The following is a 22,134-nucleotide window of genomic DNA, read 5'->3' as shown; positions in this document are numbered from 1 at the left end:
CACACACACACACACACACACTCTCTACTGGTCTAGTTTTCTGGAGAGCCCTCAGCACTAATGCAATGACCAGGAGGTTAGAACCATGACTGTGTTTGCTCGCTGCACTGCTTGGTAATGCAGGCTGGGTGCTCCCCACCTGCAGTTCAGCCCAATGTACCTGTGGGGGCACCTGTCCACGCAGCGTGGGAGGACACGGAGGTGAGACAATCAGAGGAGGTAGGGTTGGCTGTGAGCAAGTTACACTCCTGTGCCTGTGAACGGGCTTTATTTAAAATTCCACAACTGCCCTCAGAAACTGGCCCTGAGGTGGATGGAAAGAGAACAGAGGGAGACGAGAGCACAGGCTAGCCTGACTGCCCAGGGCAGAGCCCTCTGCTCCCCCGAATCCACGTGCCTGGGCTGCACCCAGGAGCCCTGCTGAGCTGAACCACATCGAGCCTTCCTGCACAGGGGTCGTCTCTGTCCTTTACTGAGACGTAACCCACACACCGTAAGGTTCATTGACTGAAAGTGCACAATTCAGCGGTTCTAGTGTGTCCAGAGCTGGGAAGCATTATCTGGTCCCACCTTTCCACCACCCTGAAAAGAAACCACACACAATCAGCACCCACCAACCTGCTTTCCGTCCCTGGCTGTTCGCAGAAGCGGACCTGGATGGCGCATGGAGCCTGCCTGCTCAGGGGACCTCCCATGGGTGCCGTCTGTACAGGCGCTGTGCTCAGCACCTGACCACACCAAGGGTGCCACTCGCTCCTCCACTGCTGAGTGCCGGTCACGCTGGAACCGCTCTGGGCTCCATCCCATCCCCTGGGGCTCCCTAAAGTCGCCCGAAGACGCACGCAAGTCACCCGCGGGTGTCAGCTGCCTCCGAGGAAGGTCCTGAGCAGGTGGGGAGGGGTGCCACACTGAAGGCAGGCCTGGAGTCTGGCCCACAGAGCAGCCGGTACAGCGTGCCACAGAAGCGGTCCCTGGCCGCTGGTCTGCTCAACTCCCCAGAAAGGGTATGACCGCCAGGAGGCCACAGCCCGAGCGCCAGCCCTGTCAGAGCCGTGGAGCCAAACAAAGAGAAGGTGCCAACTGAAGCCAAGACTGGAGCAATGCGGGCACAGATAAGGAATGCCGAGGGCTGCCACCTCCAGGAGCCAGAGAGGCCCCACAGGGCGCACGGCCCTGCCAACACCCTCGCTGCAGACGCGAACCTAAGAGGAGGAACTGCCGTCGTTCTAAGCCAGCAACTGTGGTAATGTGTTAGGGCAGCCCAAGAAAACAAACCCAAGCCTAGTACCAGGAGGGAGGCGCTGCTGTGACCAACACTGAAAATGTGGACACACATGGAGCGGGGGATGGCCGGGCCAGGAGAGCGCCGGCATCAACATGACCGCTTCCAGCATGCTCTAGGGGAGCGAGCAGAGCCGCAGAGAGCGCTGCGCTGTCTCAGCAAATGCCGTGTCAAGAAAGACACGGGGAGCAGGGGAAGCAGCGACAGGCGCTCCTGCTGAGGCCGGGGGGACAAGGGACCGAGGAAAGGCCGTCCCTGTTGTGAAGCAGCAGAAACCTGGCTGAGTCACCAAGAACCTGGACGGGTTCTCCTTGCTGCCTATAATAAAAGGTGAAAGGAGAAACTGAGGGGAGAACTGGTAAGCAGAAAAGAACCAGACCTCGAAGCTCTGGGAACGACTCAGCTTGTCCTCATGGCACAAGGGGAGGAAGCGTGTCCGAGGGCACCGAGGGGCGGCTCACACCTGTGGCCTGTGTGGCCAGCAGGCCCATTCCTCCTGGCCCCCCAGGGTGGGGTACCGGGCCCCGGGGCCCTCAGGCCCTGAGAGCGGGGCTTCCTTGGCCAGGCTGCGGACTGGCTGGGACCGCACTCCTTCCTGCCTTCCCTTCCCTCTCCCTCAGAACAGGAACATCTCTCCTCCGCCTGCCCCACCACTGTGCTCTGGAAGCAGCTGTCTGCACAGGGAGGAAGCTCACCGCAGGACAGACCATCCCCGGAGTCTCAACCAGCCTGAGTTAGAGGGTTTAGATGAGATCTGGGACTCAGAGTCGATGCTGAAACCGGCTAAGACTTCTTGGGATGTGAGGATGAGGTAAATAAACTTTGCATGTGGGAAGAATACGACTTATGGGGGCCAGAGGGTAGACTGTCATGGGTTTAACTGTGTTCCCCATAAAGACATGCTGAAGTGCTAACCAAGAACCTGTGAGCAGGACCTTACTTGGAGACAGGGCCTTTGCAGACACAGTGCAGTTGAGCTGAGGTGCAAGGGATTAGGGCGGGCCTAATCCGGTGACTGAGACCTTAGAAGAGGGAGAGCTGGAGACACAGATAGCAGGAGAAGGCCCTGGGAAGAGCAGGCAGAGACTGGATTGACGCATCCGGGACACAAGGTCGCTGGCAGCCGCCAAGAGCTGGCAGAGGTGCATGGCGGACACCCGCAGGGCCACCAGAAGAAACAGGCCATCCTGACGCCTGGACTTGGGCGTCTGGAACCCTGAACCGTGAGGGTATCAGTTTCTGCTGCCTGAAGCCTGGGGAAATGAACACAGATTTGGGTCTTGCCCCCTGGGGGTTGGGGTCAGATAATGGGAGAGCCTAGAGCACCTGGACAGAGGTGTGTGGTGTGCGGGTGCCAACATGGGGAAGGAGAGCACGATGCATCTGTAGGGCTATCAGCACCACACCAGGCGCCTGCCTCTGTGGGGAGGGCACCATGCTCACCCCTACTCGAAGTTCCAAGGGGCAGGGACATGACCCAGACGTCCTCACTGGGTGCCTGCTGCCCTTGTGGGTGGCAGCGACCACACGGATGTGTGCTCGTGGGGACCTACACCTTTCGAGGTGGTGAAGGCTAGGATGGCTCGGACTGGTTCAGGCAGGCGCAGGGCCACCGAGAGGACAGGAGGCAGTGACTCAGCCCTGCCTTCTCATGGCGGGGGCGCAGGGTGCCTGGGAAGGAAACGCCCCGTGGTCGCTACACTCAGCTCCCCTGGCAGAGCCTCAGCTCCACTCTGAAGGCGGCAGTGAGGGCAGCTGGCGGGGAAGCTGCGGGCTTTGTGCACACCCAACTGATGCGCCATCCCACCCCGTTGCAGGCCATAGGAGCGGCCATAATGCCAGTCTGCCCAACCACTCCCCCACCTCCCGTCAGCTGAGAAACACCATCAACATTGCGCCGCCCCCCCCCCCCCCCCCCCACCCCATCTGTCCTCTCTCTCCTGATAAGTGCTGCAGAGCCTCTCATAGCCCCCACGGCTCCGTGAGCCCTGGAGCCCCACCCCACCGCTCCACATAGAGCCTCTGCACTCTCCGTGAACACACAGGCAGGGCTTGCTCAGACCCTGCTGGAAACGCCTGGCACCTCCTCCCGCTTTCCTCACTAAGCCACAGCGCTAGGAGCGCAGGAGGGCTCCAACATGTGTGGCGTGCCCCAACACGGCCACCCGGTGAGGCGAGGAGGAAGCCAAGGGGAGGATCTGGAACCCGCCAGCTCCCCACGGGTTTGCGCGTCAACACCAGCAGACCAGGAAGGCCCTCCAGGTGTGGAAACAGAGACTTGGGCAGCTCCCACGGCCAAGGCAGACGCGACCTTCCCAGCTCCAGACAGGACAGATGTGCTCAGTGGGGCCCATGCAGGTCTCCAGAGCCCCAGCAGTCCTGTCTTGCCTTATGTGTCACCAGGCCAGCAAGGGCTCCTGTCGTAAGCACCAGGGCTGACAAAGGGCGTGCAGGTCTTTGAAGGCCACAGGTGGGCCCTAAGGGCAGCAGGGTGAGGCACGCCCAGGTCACAAGCTACCCCAGGATACCAGCCAGCAGGCGAGGGCACAGCTGTCTGCTGAAGCTGCTGGACCCAAACACCCACCCTGCACTTCCCATGACGATGGAGCGTCCACCCCGCACCACCAGGCCTGGGTGCCTGCGCCTGGCACACGCCCAGCCACTGAGGGCTCAGGCAAGCTCCAACTGGCCACCGTGGGGTTCGGTGTTCCCCAAGGGGGGGAACCTTCGCCAGGTGAGCCTCTCAACAGCAGCCTTGAAGAGGGGCAGCCACAGCAGACATGGGAGGCCTCACCCGACGTGGCGCAGGCCAGATGGAGAAGGTGGGCGCAAGGGGTCCCACCTCAGCTCCCCCTTCCACAGGACCTCTGGACCTCAGTTACTCATTGGCAAAAACAGTGTGACTGTGCCAGCCTCGGGAACCCAGCAGGGATCTGCTGGGTCAGTCATGTCTCCTGTGCCCCTCAGAGCCCCTGTGTCACCCGCACACTCACGCCTCCGCCCCCTTGGTGCCCTGAGGGGGTGTGGGCAGACACTCCCCTTCCACAGGAAACCATGCAGAGGCCCACAAAGGAGCACGCAGACGGGACTCACACCAGAGGGCAGAGAAGCAGCTTTAGGGTGGGAGGCACTGGCAGGTCACAGTGCAGGACCACAACGAGTGAGGCCTTTGTTCTTCTGGCCGGGCCTCCGCCCACTTTCCCAGTCCACTCCTGGAGGAGGGACCAAGGCCCATGGTGGGGGCCCCAGGCCCTGGGACAGACACGGCAGGGGGACTCCCTGCCCGGAATGTTCTGGAGCAGCGATGCGACACCCTGGGTTGTAGAGTCCTGCAGCCTGGGCTGTGGCCACAGGGGCTCTGGTGGGCAAGGGGAGGGGGAGCAAGGTGACCAGGGTCAGGAGGGCACGTGGGGAGGAGACCTGGGGACCAGCAACAACCATGCCAGCCAGACAGCACAGTGAGGCAAGGCAGGGGCAGCAATCCCAGGGGTGGGGGCTCTCTCCTCTGGGCCCGGTGGGCCTGGGCCCAGCCTTGCCTCCTGCCACCCCTGTCCCACCGGGTTCCAGGGAGGTGATGAGTGACTGCCCAGGATTGGCCCACTGTCCTGAGGCAGACACTGAAGCTAGTCTGACCAGAGTTCTGGGAGAGGCCAGGCAATGTGGCTTCTGCAGGGCCGGGGAAGGTTCCAGAACTCTGTGCACACTGCAGCCATGACGCACACGGGATTGGTCACACGTCATTAAAATTAGGTAAACGGGGGCCGGCCCAGTGGCCAAGTGGTTAAGTTCGCGCGCTCCGCTGCAGGCAGCCCATGGTTTCGTCGGTTCAAGTCCTGGGTATGGACATGGTACCGCCTATCAGGCGATGCTGAGGCGGTGTCCCACATGCCACAACTAGAAGGACCCACAACTAAGAATATCCAACTATGTACCGGGAGGCTTTGGAGAGAAAAAGGAAAAAAATAAAATCTTAAAATTAGGTAAACGTAATAAACTAGATATCGGCTCCTAGGAAGCCCTGGTACCCACAACTGCAACTGCTGGGCACCAGCCGGGGTCTGAGGGGGAACAGAATGGGGGGCACCTTCCCTTGGGGGTCCTGAGAATCTGGGGAACCCCAACGTGCCCGGGCAGGGAGTGTTTCTCATGTGTAATTTCACAGGTGGGGGTGGAGTGAGCTCACCCGTGCAGGCTGCCCAGGCAGGGGCGTCCACCCTGCCCCTGCGGACACTCCCTCGCCAACTGCCCTGATCTCCTGGGGGAATGCTGCATGTGCCCCAAGCAAGTCAGTCCAGCCCTGCTCCCCAGGAGGAACGTGTGCTTCCTCACAGGGTCTGTTCCCTCAGGACCCATCCAGGCCTCCAGCTCCTCCTCCCACTGCGGGGCCCCACCCCTGCTGCCTCCTCCACACACCCGTCCCCTCCTGTCTCTGGGCCACCTACCCACATGACAGTCCCCATCCTCCATCCCCTGGCTCCAGACACAGGTGTCCTCCTGTCCCAGCTCATCCACCCCATGCTGCAGAGCTTGCCAGCACTGCCCCTGCTGACCCACCGGCCACCTCAGCTGTGACCTGATGCTCAGCTTCCTTCCAGGAGGCTCCCGCAGTCCAGATGCCAGCAGGCAGGAGACAAGCCCTTTCCCGACCCATGCGGTGGGTGAGAGAGGGGACTCTGCTGGGACATCTCTGTCACTCACTCCTGGGCATGTGCAGGGCCCAAGACTCACAGAGGTCCACTAGAACACAGTCCACCATTACAGGAAGGACAGGGTCCACCAGGAAGGCCAGGACAGGGTCCAGTGGGACAGGAAGGATGGGGTCCACTGATACAGCCAGGGCAGGGTCACAGTGGACCAGTCACCCTGTCCAGGTGGACGCTGGTCTTCTTAACCTGACTTTGCCTCCAGCTGGCTCCCTGGGACTCTACTTCTCCATCTGCAAAATGGAGCCCAAGACCACGTCCTAGGACCAAAGCTGGCTGGACCTGTCCATACTGTGCAGAAGTCAGAGGTCAGGACCCTAGAGCTGCCGGCCCAGTGACCTTAGGAACACAGCACCTTGGTCTCTCCACCTGTGAGATGAAGGAAGTGACCAGAAGCCCAGAGAGTCACCAAGCAGATGAGTTATGAGTTATGGGCAGCTGGAACTGTCCCACATGCTGACCGTTACAGGGGCCACATGACAGAGGCCACAGGGTCTTCCTGGAGAGTTGGGCATGAGGAGATCGACACCTAAGTCCGTCATCGCAGGGAGGAAGGATGGGGGTGGGTCAGAGGGCACAGCGCGGCTAGTCCATCAGTCACTGAACGTGGACAGTGGCAGGACTGGGCCCCGGGATGCAGACACCTTCCTCGTGGAAGCTTATCTCCTCGGGCGACCCCACATGGCCTGCGTGGCCGGGTCACACCAAGGCAGGCATGGGCTGGTGCTTCTGGAGGACAGTGCTTGACATCATGTCCTCTTGGTCCAAGCTCCTCAGCCAGGCCTGAGCCTTGGGTGTGAGCCTCATGATGGTGTGTGGGGGGGCGATCACCATACCTGAGGCCACCGAGGAGCTCGGCACAGCAGCTCAAGCCGAAGTGACAGGACCAGGACTGGCAGAAGAGTGACGGGGACAGACAGAGCTGGTGATGGTGGGGACAGTGACCAGGGTTCTGGTCCAAGCAGGTGGCAGTGAGGAACATCCACCCAAACCAGGAACACAAGATGGCTCCATGCGGCCCATCCCACAATGCCTGCGAAGGGCACAGGTGGGGCGGGGTGCACGGGGCGGGGAGCAGCAGGCTTCTTCCTGATGCCCCAACAGGAACAGCAGGAATCCCGGCCCCACCAGACCTGCTCTTCTCTCACAGCATGTAGGACGGGCTGAGCTCATTTCCTGATGCCCAAAGCCAGGAGTCAGCAGGATCCATGCCCTCCTGACAGCCTGTAACACGCCCTCCTGGAAGAGGGAAGGGGCAGAATGTGCCCAGGCTGGGCAGACCGCCTGTACTGGCTTTTCTGGAAAAAGGGGCCTGGCCGGGCTTTTCTGGAAAAAGGGGCCTGGCCGGGCTTTTCTGGAAAAAGGGGCCTGGCCGGCAGCACCAAGGCCCCTCCTCCCCCGACCCCGACCACAGCAATCCCAAAGGAGAAAACCAGATCGTGCACTCTGGCTCCCAGCCTCCAAGGGCTGCCCACCCAATGGATGCAGGCCAAGCTCCACTCGGGCAACAGGCTGACCCCAAACTGCAGCAGGGGAGGGACAGTGACTGCTGCCCACTGCCTGCTGCTGTCAGACCTTGGGCTCCGTCCCAAACCTCGCCAGTGTCCCCTCCCAGCTCTGTGGGACCCTGACCACCACAAACTCTCCTGTCTGAGATGTTGACCTCAGAGCTGCCCACCGCTCAGAACCATTTACCCATCTGGTCACCTGTCACTGCCCCCCAAGAGAACAGAGAGTAGAGGGTGGGTCTCCCTGGGCCCAGAACAAGGCCTCTCACCCTTCCTGATGAGAACCTGGGGGCTCCAAGGACCAGGGTCCCCAAGACCACGGCCAGGACTGCACTCATGTGGACTTCTGGCTACGCCTGCTGACGCTGCCACTGTCTCACCCCATCTTGGGGGCAGCAGCCTGGGCTTCCACCTCCCTCTGAGGGCACTGACTGCTTGCCCTCCCCTCTCTATTCAGCCAGCCCTCTCATGGCCAGGTGCCCATGAGGGGCTAAGCTGGTCCCGGGAGCCATTCATGGCAGCCCCTTCTGACTTCGATGTCAGGAGCTGGCAGGCAGATGCTACAGTCCTGTTTTCCCGAAGAGGAACAGGCTGGCTGCCCGTGGGACCCAGGATTCACACTAGCTCAAGTGCAGAGCTGGGACCGTCCACTCGGGCCCTTCCGCACCATGAGAGGCTGGGCGGGCAGGTGGGATGACTGATGGTGTGGCCCCCCACCCCCAACTCTCAGCAGCCCACATCCCAGCCCGAGTCCACAGACACCCTCACCCCGCCCAGGCCCCGCCCAGGCCCACTGCTAACCTCTTTCAGCTCCTGTGCCACTGAGGCCAGGCGCTCGTTCTCCGACTGTGTGTTGGTGAGCACGTTGCGCAGCTGCTTCAGCTCCGTCTGCAGCTCCAGCACCTTGCGCACGTAGTACTGCTCCTTGGAGGCCGACTCCTGGATCAGACTCTCCTCCCGGCTCTCGCCGTCTGCAGCCACCTTCTTGTGGTTTGTGTGCGCCTGTCCGAACGCCTGGCAGAGACAAGACGCTCATGAGAGAGAGCCCGGCACCAGTCCTGTGGCCAGACATGGGGCTAAGGAGGGGTAGAGGGGCCTACAGATGGGACGCAGAGGGTCTGGGGATCCCAGGGGCAGGACTAAAGAGGGCCTAGCAAGTCAAGGACCGGCCTGGAGACTGGGCAAGGAGGGGGCGAGGTAAGGGTGGGACCCCCAGTGGAACACACGGAGAGGAGGCCCAGCTGACATCGCTGCAGCACAGTCCCTCTGCGGAACCAGGCCCTGCCTGGGGGCTAGGCAGGGAAGCCCCTAGGACCAGGGTGGGTGCGAGGCCCCCTCCAGATGGGGAAACTGAGGCTCAGTGAGATGCTCCCCCGCTGCCTGACCCTGACGCCTCTGTTCACTCATCCAGGCCTGGCCCGAGTGAGGGGACAGGAACGTGAACCAGGACATTCAGAACCAGCCAACAGGACCACATGTCCCAAGTCAGGAGACTCCACTCGCCTGGCCAGGGCCTGGATGCAGAGCTGAAGAGCCAGGCAGAGAGGAGAGGATGCCACCACAGACCCAGTGAGGGCTGTGGAGCTCAGGGAGGAGTCCATGAGCAACGGGAATCAGAAATGGTGCCAGCCTGCCCAGTCCACACCTGGGTCCCAGACAGGACCTCCCACCAGGTCATGTCCCCACAGGAGAGGGGCCAGGCCCCCAGAAAGCGCCTCTGCTTCTCCTTCCCTCCCACTCTGCACCACCCCAGGAGCCAGGACGGGACCCCGGCAGGCCTCACTCTCCATCCTCTCCAGAGGCCCCTACCCACTGGCCACCATGCAGACCTCTGGGAGAGGCTGTCTCTCTACAGGGCTCCTGGCTCAGGGAAGGAAAGCAAGTTGAGAGAGGATTCCTGGAGACGGAGGCCCTTATCTCTTGAGAGAGAGAGGAACATTTCCACCCATTTCCTGTTTGACACAAGTCTGGGCCTGCTGGCCTAGGCCCGAATCTTCACCTCTGTCCAGCTCCCAGCCTGGCCCAGGAGCTCCGCGCGGCTTCTCAAAGACAGTGGAGCTGGAGACTTGCACCTCCCGCCAAGACAAAACAGCCACAGGGACTGGATCTGATGAGGATTTTTAGGCTGCTTAATTTTAAAATGGCTTATGATGAGGATTTTTAGGCTGGTTAGTTTTAAAACTACAGAAGAGATTCAGGCTCCAAGGAGTGGAATTTGTTTGCCCCTTTGTTGGGAAACATTTACATTTCTAAGGGAAACCTCTATCTGTGAAGATGCCTCCCTCTCTGTGTCAGGAAGAAGGGGGATGGTCTTATCTCTAGAAGCTCTTAATCAATGCCAGAGGCAAGAACTTAAATTGGTTACTGTCTGGCAACCTCATGTAACTGACCCCCCCTCCCCCAAATCCTCCTTTGTCTTTAGCTGAGGATAAAATTCAAGCGGTGACTTCTGCCATTTATTCAATCCGGTTTGATTCTTATCTAAAAGTTGTGGGACCGCCAAATGGCCGGACCCTACTGGCACTGATACCCCTTTAACTTTTTTACATATTCTTTGTCTTGTAAAGAGATAACTCACATACCTATGCCTTAAATTTAGCTCTAACCCTCAACTTGGGGCAGCAGAAACTCTGACTGCCCATGGGTCCTGTCCCCATGCTATTCTATTCTCTAAATAAAAGAGCACTACTGCCCGATCTTAAGAGCCTAAGAAATCTTTCTTTCGACTCCTTGGCTCACCGACCCCGCATCAGATCTACCTCCCGTGGGGAGAACTAAAAGTAACGGAACTCCAGGAGGCTGAGGATCGGTGTTCAAGTCGCTGGACACCAGGCAACGAAAGGCGGGGCACGGGGGGTGCTCCACAACGGCCCCCAATCCCCAGGAGCAAGGAGCAGCTCTAGCCACGGTGCAGAGAGACCAAGGCGGCCAGGAGGCCTGAGTGGAGGGGATGGTGCTGGAAGACGGTGAACAAGGCAGCGAAGGCGGCCAATCCGTGGACAGCCGAGCCCCGAGCCCCGTGTCTCTGCAGGGGACAGACGGCCAGCGCGAGCCTGCAGGGAAGCCATGGAGGACAGCAGGACCACCTGGAGGGACAGTTCATGGCTTGCACAGGCAGGAAGCCACACTTGTTCCACCAGCCAGAGGGGAGCACTCACAGGGCCGGGCCACTGTGGAGCCAGGGAAATGCACTCTGGTCCCAACCAACAAAGCCTAAGGGCAAAACCCAAAAGGATCAAACTATATCCCAGAGCTAAGTGGAGAACACACACAGGAGTAACGGCACCTTCTCCCGACATGGCGAAATGCAGAGCCTGGCACCCGGTCACAGGCGACTCGGCCCACAAAGGGTCAGGGAAGCCAGTCCACGGTCTAGAGCTCGAGAGGAGCCCAGACTGACCGAGTGACAGTGCGAGACACGGCGGGCCTGAGTTCTGCAGGCTCAGGAGGCAGGAGATGAAAAGGCACCTGGGCAGGATTAACAGCAGATCATACATGCAAAAGAAAAGGCAAGTAACCTGAAGAAGCAGTGAGTCTACCCAACGTGAAACACTCAGAGAAAAGAAGGATGAAAACCAAACAGCACGAGCGAGCTGAGGGACCACGCAGGGCACCCTGCACACAGTAACAGGCGTCCCGGGGGCAGGAAGAGGGGTGTGCAGGAAGAAGGCTTGAAGAAACGCTGGCTAAAAATTTCCCAGATTTGATGGAAACTATCAATCCACAAATACTAGTAGCTCGTCAACCCCCAAGCACAAGAAACATGAAGAAAACTACACCAAGGCATATCACAAAATTGTTGAAAACCAGTGATGCAGGGAGAAGACTAACATCAGCCAGAAGAGAAGGCAGACAGCAAACATAACAGCGGACTCCTCTGATGAGCCTGGGGACAGTGGAGCAATATCTTGAAAAAAAAAACCAAACCCATCAACCACAGTGCTCTAGCCACTGAACACTGTCCACAAACAGACGTGGAACAAAGATGTCAGACAACCAAACGCTGAAAGAGTTCATCACCAGCAGGCCTGCATTGCCAAGTGTTAAAATCCTTCAGGCAAAGAAAAACGACACCAGATGCAAATCTAGATTTACGAGGAGTGAAAAGCACCAGAAATGGTAATTATGTGGGTAAATGACTTGTTTATCTTATTATTTAAGTCCCTTTAAAAGATAATTAACTGGAGATTCAATGCAATCCCCATCAAAATTCCAATGGCTTTTTTCAGCAGAAATGGAAATTCATAAGGAACTGCAAGGGGCCCAGAACAGCTAAAACAATATTGAAAAAGAACAACTGGGAAGACTCAAATTCTGGCTTTCAAAACTTAATATGAGGCTACAATGATCAAAGCAGTGCGGTACTGGCATAAGGACAGACACTATAGACCAAGGGCACAAGAGAGTCCAGAAAGAAACCCTTGCTTGGGGGTCATCTGCCCTTGACAAGGGTACAAAGATGATTCAGTGATGAAAGAACAGTTCTCAGCAAACGGCACTGGAACAGATGGAAATCCACAGGAAAAAACGAAGTTGGATCCTGACTCTGCATCAGGTACAAAAATTAACTCAAAATAGGGGCGGGCCTGGGAGCGCAGCGATTAAGTGCACACGTTCCGCTTCAGCAGCCCGGGGTTTGCTGGTTTGGATCCCGGGTGCAGACATGGCACGGCATGCTGTGGCAGGCGTCCTACATATAAAGTAGAGGAAGATGGGCATGGATGTTCGCTCAGCACCAGTCTTCCTCAGCAAACACAGGATTGGCAGCAGTTAGCACAGGGCTAATCTTCCTCAAAAAAAAAAAAAAATTAACTCAAAATGGATCAGAGACCTAAACATAAAGAACTAAAACCACAACTCTTAGAAGAAAACACATGGATAAGTAAACCTTCATGACCTTGTTGACAATGGGAACACGTGTCGCCAAACACAACCAACAACAAAAAATAAAGTGGACTTCACCAAAATTAAAACATTTGTGCATCAAAGGACACTATCAAGTGAAAATGCAACCTACCCAATAGGAGAAAATATTTTCAAACCTTATATCTGATAATGGTCTAGTATGCCGAATATATAAAGAACTCCTATAACTCGACAATAAAAAGACAAACAACCCAATTAAAAAATGGACAGAGGACTTGAACAGACATTTCTCCAAAGAAGATAAACAAATGGTCAACAAGCACATGAAAAGATGCTCAACATCAACAAAAATCAGGGAAGCGCAAGTCCAAGCATAATGAGATAGCACCTCACACCCACTAGGATGGCTGCAAGCAAAAAAAAAGGAAAATAACAAGTCTGGCAAAGATATAGAAAAACTGGAGCCCTTGTGCATTGTTGGTGGGAATGTAAAATGGTGCAGCTGCTGTGGACAACAGCCTGGCAGAGCCTCAAAGAGTTAAACATACACTTACCATATGGTCCTGAAATTCCACTCTTAGATACAGACCCAAGAGAAATGAAAACATACATCCACACAAAAATTGTACACAAATGTTCATAATAGCCAAAAAGTGGAAACCATCCAAACATCCATCAATTAATGAATGGATAAGTAAAATGTAGTCTATCCATACAAGGAAGTGTTACTTGATAATAAAAAGAAACGAATTACTAATCCATGGCACAATACAAACCAACCTTGAAAATATTCTGCTACATGAAAAAAGCCAGGCACAAAGGGCCACATACTGCATGATTTCATTTATATGAAACATCCAAACAGGCAAATCCTAGGGACAGAAAGCTGATCAAGAGTTGCCAGGGCTGGGGGTGGCGTGGGGAGGTTGGAGGGGGTGTCAGTTAAGGGCCACAGGGTGTCTTTTTGAGCTAATGAAAATGTTCTAAAATTACTATGGTAATAGATGCATAACTCTGTGAATATGCTAAAAGCCAGTGAATTTCACATTTTAAATCAGTAAATGATATGGTATAAGAATTTATAAATAAAGTTGTTTTAAAAAGTTAAAGGATGAAAAATGATAACCCATGCTACCACTCATCAAAAGAAAGCTGGAATGGCTCTATTAATATCACATAAACTGGATTTCACAGCAAAGAATATTATCAGAGAGAGAGGGTCATTTCATAATAATGAGGAAGGAGGTTAATTCACAAAGAGAACACAGGTCTACATGTTTATACACCTAATAGCAGAGCTACAAAATACAGGAAACAACAGCTGGCAGAACTGCGAGAACAAACAGACATCCAAAACTCCAGTTGGGAGAGTTCAACACCACCTCTCCAGAATTCACAGAACAAGGGGACGGCTCGTCAGGATGGACACAGAGGACAAGCACCAACCAGCCTGAGGCAGGGGCAGAACCCCGCCTGCGGCAGCAGCACACACTCTTATCCAAGGCACAGAAGCATCCACCCATCGGACCACACTGGCTCTCACACGTGCCTCAAACGGAAAGGACTCAGGTCACACGAAGCGTGTGCTCCGACCACAGGGAATTAAGTGTGGAGATCTCTGGGAAATTCCCCAATATCTGGCGACTCAACAACACACTTCTAAGTAATGCATGGGTGAAAGAAGAAGCTGAAAGGGAACCAGAGTATGTTTAATTGAATGAAAATGAAATCAATATGCAAATTTGTGAGAGGCCACTAAAGCAAGCTCTGAGGAGGACATTTACAGCACTGACTATGTTAGGGAAAAAGAACAACCCAATCAATAACCTCAGCTTCCACCCTAAAAGCCCGACCAGGCCCTGTGTGCAAAGCTCAAGGCGCAGCTCACAGCCCTGCGGGGTGGAGCCCTCTCAACGTAGGAGACCACGGAGGCTCGCGAGGCCAAGAGCCTGGGCCCTGTGTACACACAGCTGGTGATGGCCTTCGCCCAAATGACCCTGGGGCCTCCTCCAGGCAGAGGGATGACGGCCTTCAAGCTGTGCCTCATGGCTGCCATGCTCCTCACCTCCAAGTGCCAGACAGTTCAAGTTCCCTTGTACTGAACACAGAGCCCATAAAGCTCACTGGAGCACAGGGTTTTTTTTTAATCTTTTTTTTAAATTATTGAGTTCATAATAGTTTTACATCATTGTGAAATTTCAGTTGTACATTATTTCTTGACTGTCACCATATAAGTGCTCCCCTTCACCCCCGTGCCCACCCCCTACCCCTCTTCCCCTGGTAACTGTTTTCTTTGTCCACTGTTTGTTTATATTTTACACAGGAGCGAAGTCACACGACGTTTGTCTTTCTCTGTCTGGCTTATTTTGCTTAGCATAATACCCTCCAGGTCCATCCAGGTTGTTGCAAATGGGATGATTTTGTCTTTTTCATGGCTGAGTAGTATTCTGTTGTATATATACACACCACGTCTTCTTTATCCAGTCATCAGTCAATGGGAGGAGCACAGTTTTAAACCCTCCATACTGGCTGTGTGTTTCTTAGGGCAGGGGCTGACTCTTGTTTATGGCTGGTCTTTGGGCCCAGATGGTGTCTGACAAGAGTTCAGCCAGCCCCAGTCACAACTGTCTCTTTTTTCAGCCGTGTGCTTGTGTATTCACTCAATCAGTTGCTCAACAAACACTGGACAGTACTGATGGTGGACTAGGACACACGTAGTCACACCCAGCCTAAAACACTCATGAACTCCATCCTCTGGTGGCGGGAGTGTAACTGGTACAACCACTGAGGAAAACAGCAGGTGCTAACGCTGAGCACACAGCTGTCCTATGACCCAGTGTTCCCACTCCCGCTGGAGAGGAATGCTTACACACATGCGTGAAAAGACATGTTTACAGGAGAATTATTTACAAAAGCCCCAAACCAGAAAGTTTCCCTGTGTCTGTCAACAGGAGAGGGAAAAACTGTGAGACATATAGTCACAGGACGGAATACCACACAGAAACGAAAATGAGTAAATTACTCTTATACAGACAACAGATGAATCTCACATAATGTTGAGTGAAAGAAGCCTGACACAAAGAGCATATACTGTGTGATTCCAATTACACGTACACTGCCCAGAATAAGCACAACCAGCTTTGGGGGTGCAAGTCAGGGCAGGCCTCTCCTGGGTCAGGGAGGTCCTCAAGGGGGCTCTGCGGCTGGAGATGTTCTGATTCTTGACCTGGGGGCTTATCACGTGGGTGTGTTCAGCCTGTGAAAGTTCACACTCATGATTTGTGCTCTATATGTTTTTCCTCAATAAAAAGTAAAAACTAAAGACAAACAAACTAGAGTAAGAGCAAACGAAACCCAAAGGAAAAAAAGCAAATAATAACGATCAGAATAGAAATCAATGAAAAGAAAAAAAAGCAACTTCTCTGACAAGATCAATCAAATCGATAAACCTCTAGCCAAACCACCCGGGTGGGGAGAAGACCAGCAGCAGGAACAAAGGGGACAGCACTACAGATATGAATAGGAATAATGAGGGAACACCACCAACAGCTCTACACCAACAAGTGTGACAACTCGGATGAAACAGCAACCCCTGAAAGACACAAACCACAGAGCCCCTCAGGAGACAGGCAACCCGGGGTCCTGCATCGTCACAGCACTTGAACGTGCCACGAAAGCCCCACAGAGAACGTTCCGGGCCCAGAGGGCACTTTGCTGGTGAATGCTACCAGACACGTAAGGAAGAAGTGAGTCCAACTGTACACAAACTCTCCCCAAAAACTGAAATGGAGAGAATATTCTCCAACTAATTTTATGAGGTCAGCATTACCCTGTGACCAAAACCAGAGACAGCATAAAAGAGAAAACAACAGGCCACTATCCCGATGAACATAAATGCAAACAATTCTTCACAAAATTTTGTCAAATAGAATTCATCAATATGTAAAAAGGATAAGAAATTGTGATACAGTGAGGGGCTGATTCAAACAATGCAGGGTTCATGAACATTAGGAAAAAAGTCAAGGTAATTCAGCATATTAACAGGCAAAAAAGAAAATCCACATGATCACCTCAAAGGATGCAGGAAAATGATCTGACAAAATCCAACATCGCTCCTGACAAACGCTCAGCAAACAGACGGGAGCTTCCGTAGCCTGGTGAAGGGCCTCTCCCACTCCTGACAGCTGACACTACTCCATGTGGGAAACTGAGTCTCCCACTCTGCTCCACAGTGCACCACGGCTCCCAGCCTACAGCCAAGGAAGCAAGAAAACCACAGGCATCCAGACTGCGAAGGAGAAAGCAGCACTGTCTTTACTCACACATCACGCCACAGTCTACACAGAAAACCCAAAGGAAGCTACAAAGAAGCCTCCAGAAAGAAGAAGTAAGTTTAGCTAGGTGGCAGGATACAAGATCAATATACAAAAATCAAACTTATTTCTATATACTAGGAATAAAGTGAAAATTTTAGAAATGCTACTTACAATAGCATCAAAATATCAAATGCTTATGCTTAAATCTGACAGAAGATGTACAAGACTTATACACTAAAAGCCACAAAATATTGTTGAGAAAAATTAAATAAATGTTCATAGGCCAGAAGACTCAAGATTGTTAAGATATCAATTTTCCGCAAACAGATCTTCCAATTCATTACAAGGCTGATTAAAATCCCAGCATTTTTTTGGTAGAGATGGACCAGCTGGTTCTAAAATTCATATGGAAATTCAGAGGACTTGGAATAATCAAAAGGAGTTTGAAAAAGAAAACCAAAGAAGGAAGACTAGCACCACCTGAGCTCAATACTTATAAAGCTCCACTAAGGAAGACGGCACAGTACTGGCATAAGGACAGACAAGGAGGTCTGCTGAAGAGGATACAGAGCACAGAAACAGACCCACACGTATGGCCAACTGATCTGAAAAAGGCAATCTGGAGGAAAAGGGATAATTTTTTAACATAATGGTGCTGGAAAAAAATGAGTATCTATATGTAAAAAATGAACTTCAATCCACCCTCATGGCATATATGAAAATTAATTAGAAATGGATCATAGGCTTAAATGTTAAAGGTATAAGACTTCCAGGGGAAAATAAGAGAAAATGTTTGCGACCTTGGACATGACCCATGAAAGAAAAAACTGGAAATCTGGTCTTCAAAACTAAGAACTTAAGGTGTTTGAAAAACAAGTTAAGAGCATGACGGTGATCGAGGGCATTATGCTAAGTGAAGTCAATCACACAGAGAAAGACAAAATACCACAGAATCTCTCTTATACGTGGAATCTAAAACAAAAACAGAAAACAAGCTCACAGATGAGTCACGCGTCACTCAACGACAGAGACACGACCTGAGACGCGCATCATTAGGTGACTCTGTGGATGTGTGAACATCACGGAGCGTGCTTCCACAGATCTAGATGGCACAGACGACCACACACCCAGGCTGCACGGCACGAATCACACGGGACCACCGTCGTGCCTGCGGTCCGCCGCTGACCCAACAGTTACGCGGCACGTGACTGTGTGAGAAACCACACCTACACAAAGTCCAGCTACACGCTATTTATGGGACACACAGGACAAAAATAAGGACACAGAAAGCTGAAAGCAAACAGAAATAAGAAGATCTACCAAGCAACAACAATCATAAGAAAGCTGGCATACTTACACTAATAGCAGACAAAATACGACTCCCAGACAAAAAGCACTACCACGAACAGAGTCAAAAACAACAGTAAAACAAATAATTCGTTTATTGATAAAACTTAGGACTTTTTTTTTAAACCAGGAATCTTGTGATTGTCATAAAATACACAACATAAATTTTACCATCTTAATCATTTTTCAGTGTACAGTTCAGTAGTGTGAGGCAACCAATCTCCAGAACTCTTCATTAAAAAAAAAAAAGAAAGAAAGTTAAGTCATAGACTGGGAGAAAATCTGTGCAAATTACAAACTTGGTAAAGGACCTGTATCCAGAATATAAGAACTCTCACAACTCAATCAGAAAAACAATCCAATAAAAAGTGGGTAAAAGAGGGGCTACTCAGTGGCGTACTGGTTAAGTTCGTGTACTCCACTTTAGTGACCCAGGGTTCGCAGGTTCACACCCCAGGCACGGACCTAGCACTGCTCGTCAAGCCATCCTGTGGCAGCATCCCACATGAAATAGAGGAAGGTTGGCACAGATGTTAGCTCAGGGCGAATTTCCTCACCAAAAAAAAAAAGATAAAAGAAATGAACATATACTTCACCCGAGAAGATATTTCTATGGGAAAGAATCACATGAAAAGACACTCAGCCCTGGAAGTGATGACGGAAATGCAAATGAGTGCTCCCCAAGACAACACTCCATAGCTGGGAGGACGCCAAGCATTAAAATGCCTGACCCTACCAAGGCCGCCGGCCTGAGAGTGGGGCAGTGGGAACTCTCCCACACTGCTGGCGGGGAATGTAAAATGTTACAACCACATGGGGAAGGAACTCTCAGATTCTTAAAAAGGTAAGCACCTCCCTGATGGATGGCATAGCCACCCACTCCTCAGTATTTACCCAAGGGAAACGAAGGCACATGTCCACACAGACGCTGAAGGAATGCGCACATTTCTAACCTCCAAACAAACTGAAATCAACCCAATGACCATCAATAGGAAAACGGATTTTTTAAAAAGTGTGGTGCAGCTTAACAGTGGAATACTACTCAGCAATCAAAAGGGAGCAGCTTTTGATACTCACGTTAACATGGATACATCTCAGAATTATGCTCCGTGGAAAGCCAGACAAAAACCAATACTTGCTGTATGATTCCATTTACATAAAACTCTAGAAAATGCGGAAAGACATGTACAGTGGTTGGGGATGGGGAGGAGAGATCACCAATGGGGACGAGGAGACACCTGGGTGCTGGAGACCTTCGTCCCCCTGCATGTTGTTGGCCTCAGGAGTGCATGCCCATGTGAACACTGACCAGGTTGAATCCTTTAAACAGAGATGCTCAGGCCTCCATAAAGCCATTTAAGACAATGACCTGCACATTTCTGAAGCATCCTACTCCCGGCTTGGAGACTGGGAACGCAGGAGATGCTGTCCTTGTGCTCACTGCCCAGTTCACAGGCCAGGAGGCTGAGGGTCGGAAAGGTAAGCCCCGGGCCACTCAGCCCACCTGTCTACATTTCTTCTGACCAGAGCAACCTCGCCCCTACCTCGCGCCGTCCTGTGTGCCTCGAGTCCACCTCGAAACCTGCCTCCCTGCCAGGGGGAGCGCTCAGAGCAGCGGCATGTACCCTCTGACTGGGGTGTCTAGCTGTGGGTATGCCTGTCCTTGCAGCCTTCCCAGCCTCACCGCACAACTCCCAGGCTGGTGCCCACCCAGGGTGCCCCCCGAGGGCCCCCAGAAGACCCGCGGCAGTTCGGGGATCCAGCCGGGGCCTCGACCCCAGCCCTGCCCACAAACCTCCCAGCTGCTCTGGGGAAGACGGGTCATGCCCTCCTGGACCACGGGACACTCGTCTGGGTGTCGAGGCAGTGGTGGTGCCTTTGTGATGCCCCCCAGGGGCTGCCTCAGCTGTAGGCGGGCTGACACTGTTTCTGACATGGGCTCTCGGCCCACACCCTGCCCAGGGCTCTGAAGCTGCCCAGGGCTGGCGAGCCCCAACACGGCCGGCCAGCCCTGGCCTGAGGTCAGCCCAGTCTTGCTTCAAGTTCACCCACACTCATGTGGACGCTGCACAAACACCTGGGGCTGCGGCAGGGGCGTCGCGGGGCCTCCAGGGGCAGGGTTTCAGAGACAAGCGTGGGGAAGGGGCCACATGCCACGGAGCAGCGTGTGACACACAAGACATGCCAGCAGAAGGTCCCGGGCGCTTTGTGAGGCATCTGCCCCTGGCCCAGCACACACCCTCTTCTCTTGGCCCCACTCAGTCTGGGCCTCCCCCAGGAGCCTGGCCTCCCTCTCCTCGAGCTCCCCATGCCACCCCCAGACTGGCGTTGAGAGTGACCAGTGCTGTTCACAGTGCACCCAGCCTGTCCCCAAATAAGAATCATCTGACTGAATCCAACAGTCCAGTCCCCTAGGCAGGGGGAGCAGAGGGACACTGGGGACTGGGAGGTCTTGGCAGGAGGAACCTGGAGGCTGGGCCCAGACCATGCCAACAAGAACACGGAGGCAGGTGGGAGGACCAGAGGTCCAGGCCAAGTGAACCCCAAATCCAGGGGAGGGTGCTGGTGATGTGCATGGGGCGTGGCAGGAGTGGCTGCCCCAGAACTGCTGTCAGAGCAAGGACAAAGACAAGCAGGGAGCAGGGGGAGGGGCCCCCAAGAACCCAAGGAGGGCCGATGCCGCTTGGACCCGGGGCCCGGGGCGGTGCGGCCTCAGCTGCAGGCGCCAGGAGAGCAGGATGCGCAGGTGGAGCAAGCGCAGGGCTCCTGTACCACAGCTCCCACTGGGCCTGCCGGGCCGCAGACAAGAGCCGACCACTGACCCCTTGTGAGGGTGGGGTCTTAGCAGGGGTGGGGTTCCCACGAGGACATTCACACAGCAAACCAAACCTCTGCTTCCCCCGAAGCTGGGACCCCCCCCCACAGTGGACGGGCAGCCCCCTCTTGCCTCCAGAGCTGGTATTGCTGACTGGTATCAACATGCCGAGACTCCCGATGTCCCCAGGAAGAAGGCGGCATGCGGGGGCCCCAGACACCAGCCTGTGCTCTGCCATCCAAGGCCAGGCCTGGGTCCCCACCACCCCAAAAAGGCTAAGATCCAGAGAGAGAAGCAGAGATAACAGTCACGGACAAGGGGCTTCCACAGATCCACTGATGAGAAGCACTCCTAGACCACGGGTTGGCACACTGCAGCCCCACGGGCCACATCAGGCCCAGGCTTGGTTCTGCAGAGACGGTACACTGGAACACAACTCAATGGGGAAGCTGGCGCGGGCCAGCGTGAGGCTGGGCCACTGCCTTGAGAGTGTGGGCGCCAGGCCTGGGGCTCAGAGGGCCGCTGGGTCTGAGGTCCACACTGGGCCAGCAACCCGATGGAGACTGAGAGCCTGGTGCCCACAGGAGTGTGTGGACCTTCGAGGCAAAAGGCCCCATCCTCCTCTCCCTAACCCGCCGTGCTCAGGGTACAGGTCTCCAAAATGCCTTGGGCCTAGACCCTGCCCCACCCCCAGGGGAAGAGCCCGAAGTCCCTGTGAGAGGGGGCATCCGGGGCAGGGATAAGGACAGGAGGGAGGGGACAGGGAAGCAAAAAGAAGAGACTCCAAGCAGCTCCACACACTCAGTACCAGAACCTGTATTAGTCAGGGCTCCCCGAGGAACAGAACCAAGAGGATGCACGCAGATGCACCTAAGAGGAGATTCATGCTAGGAGCCAGCTCAGGCAGGTGCGGAGGCTGGCAGCCCCATGATCTGCTGTCTGCACGCTGGAGACCCAAGAGCCCGTGCTGCAGCCAGTCGGAGTCCAAAGGCCCGGGAACCAGGAGCACCCATGCCCACGGGCAGAAGGCGGACGCCCCAGCTGGAGGAGCGAGTGCGGGAACTGGCACCTCCTCCACCTCCTGTCCATTTGGGCCCCAACAGACTGGATGATGCCCGCCCACACTGGGGAGGCACCTGCTGAACCAGATGCTAACCTCTTCCAGAAACACCCTCACAGACACACTCAGAAACGATGTTTCACCAGCTACCTGGTGTCTCTCAGTCCAGCCAGGAGACACATAAATTAACCATCACACAGGCATGGGGTCTGTTGCAGTGACCCTCAACTCCATCAC

At 54.3% G+C, this 22,134-nt stretch overlaps 1 protein-coding gene across 2 annotated transcripts in view; it reads right to left on the bottom strand.

Moving 5' to 3' along the window:
• The window catches only part of LOC124233906 (protein bicaudal D homolog 2), a 49,762-nt gene that overhangs the window by 12,202 nt on the left and 15,426 nt on the right, over window positions 1–22,134 (bottom strand). For both annotated transcript variants that reach the window (XM_046651195.1, XM_046651194.1), the window contains exon 2: window positions 8,295–8,507. In XM_046651195.1, the coding sequence (XP_046507151.1) occupies window positions 8,295–8,507 (213 nt within the window). The remainder of the gene's footprint in view (window positions 1–8,294; window positions 8,508–22,134) is intronic.

Source organism: Equus quagga, unplaced genomic scaffold, assembly GCF_021613505.1.
Source record: "Equus quagga isolate Etosha38 unplaced genomic scaffold, UCLA_HA_Equagga_1.0 270_RagTag, whole genome shotgun sequence".
In the NCBI taxonomy this organism is placed as follows: domain Eukaryota; kingdom Metazoa; phylum Chordata; class Mammalia; order Perissodactyla; family Equidae; genus Equus; species Equus quagga.
This window is presented reverse-complemented; position numbering and strand designations above follow the sequence as displayed.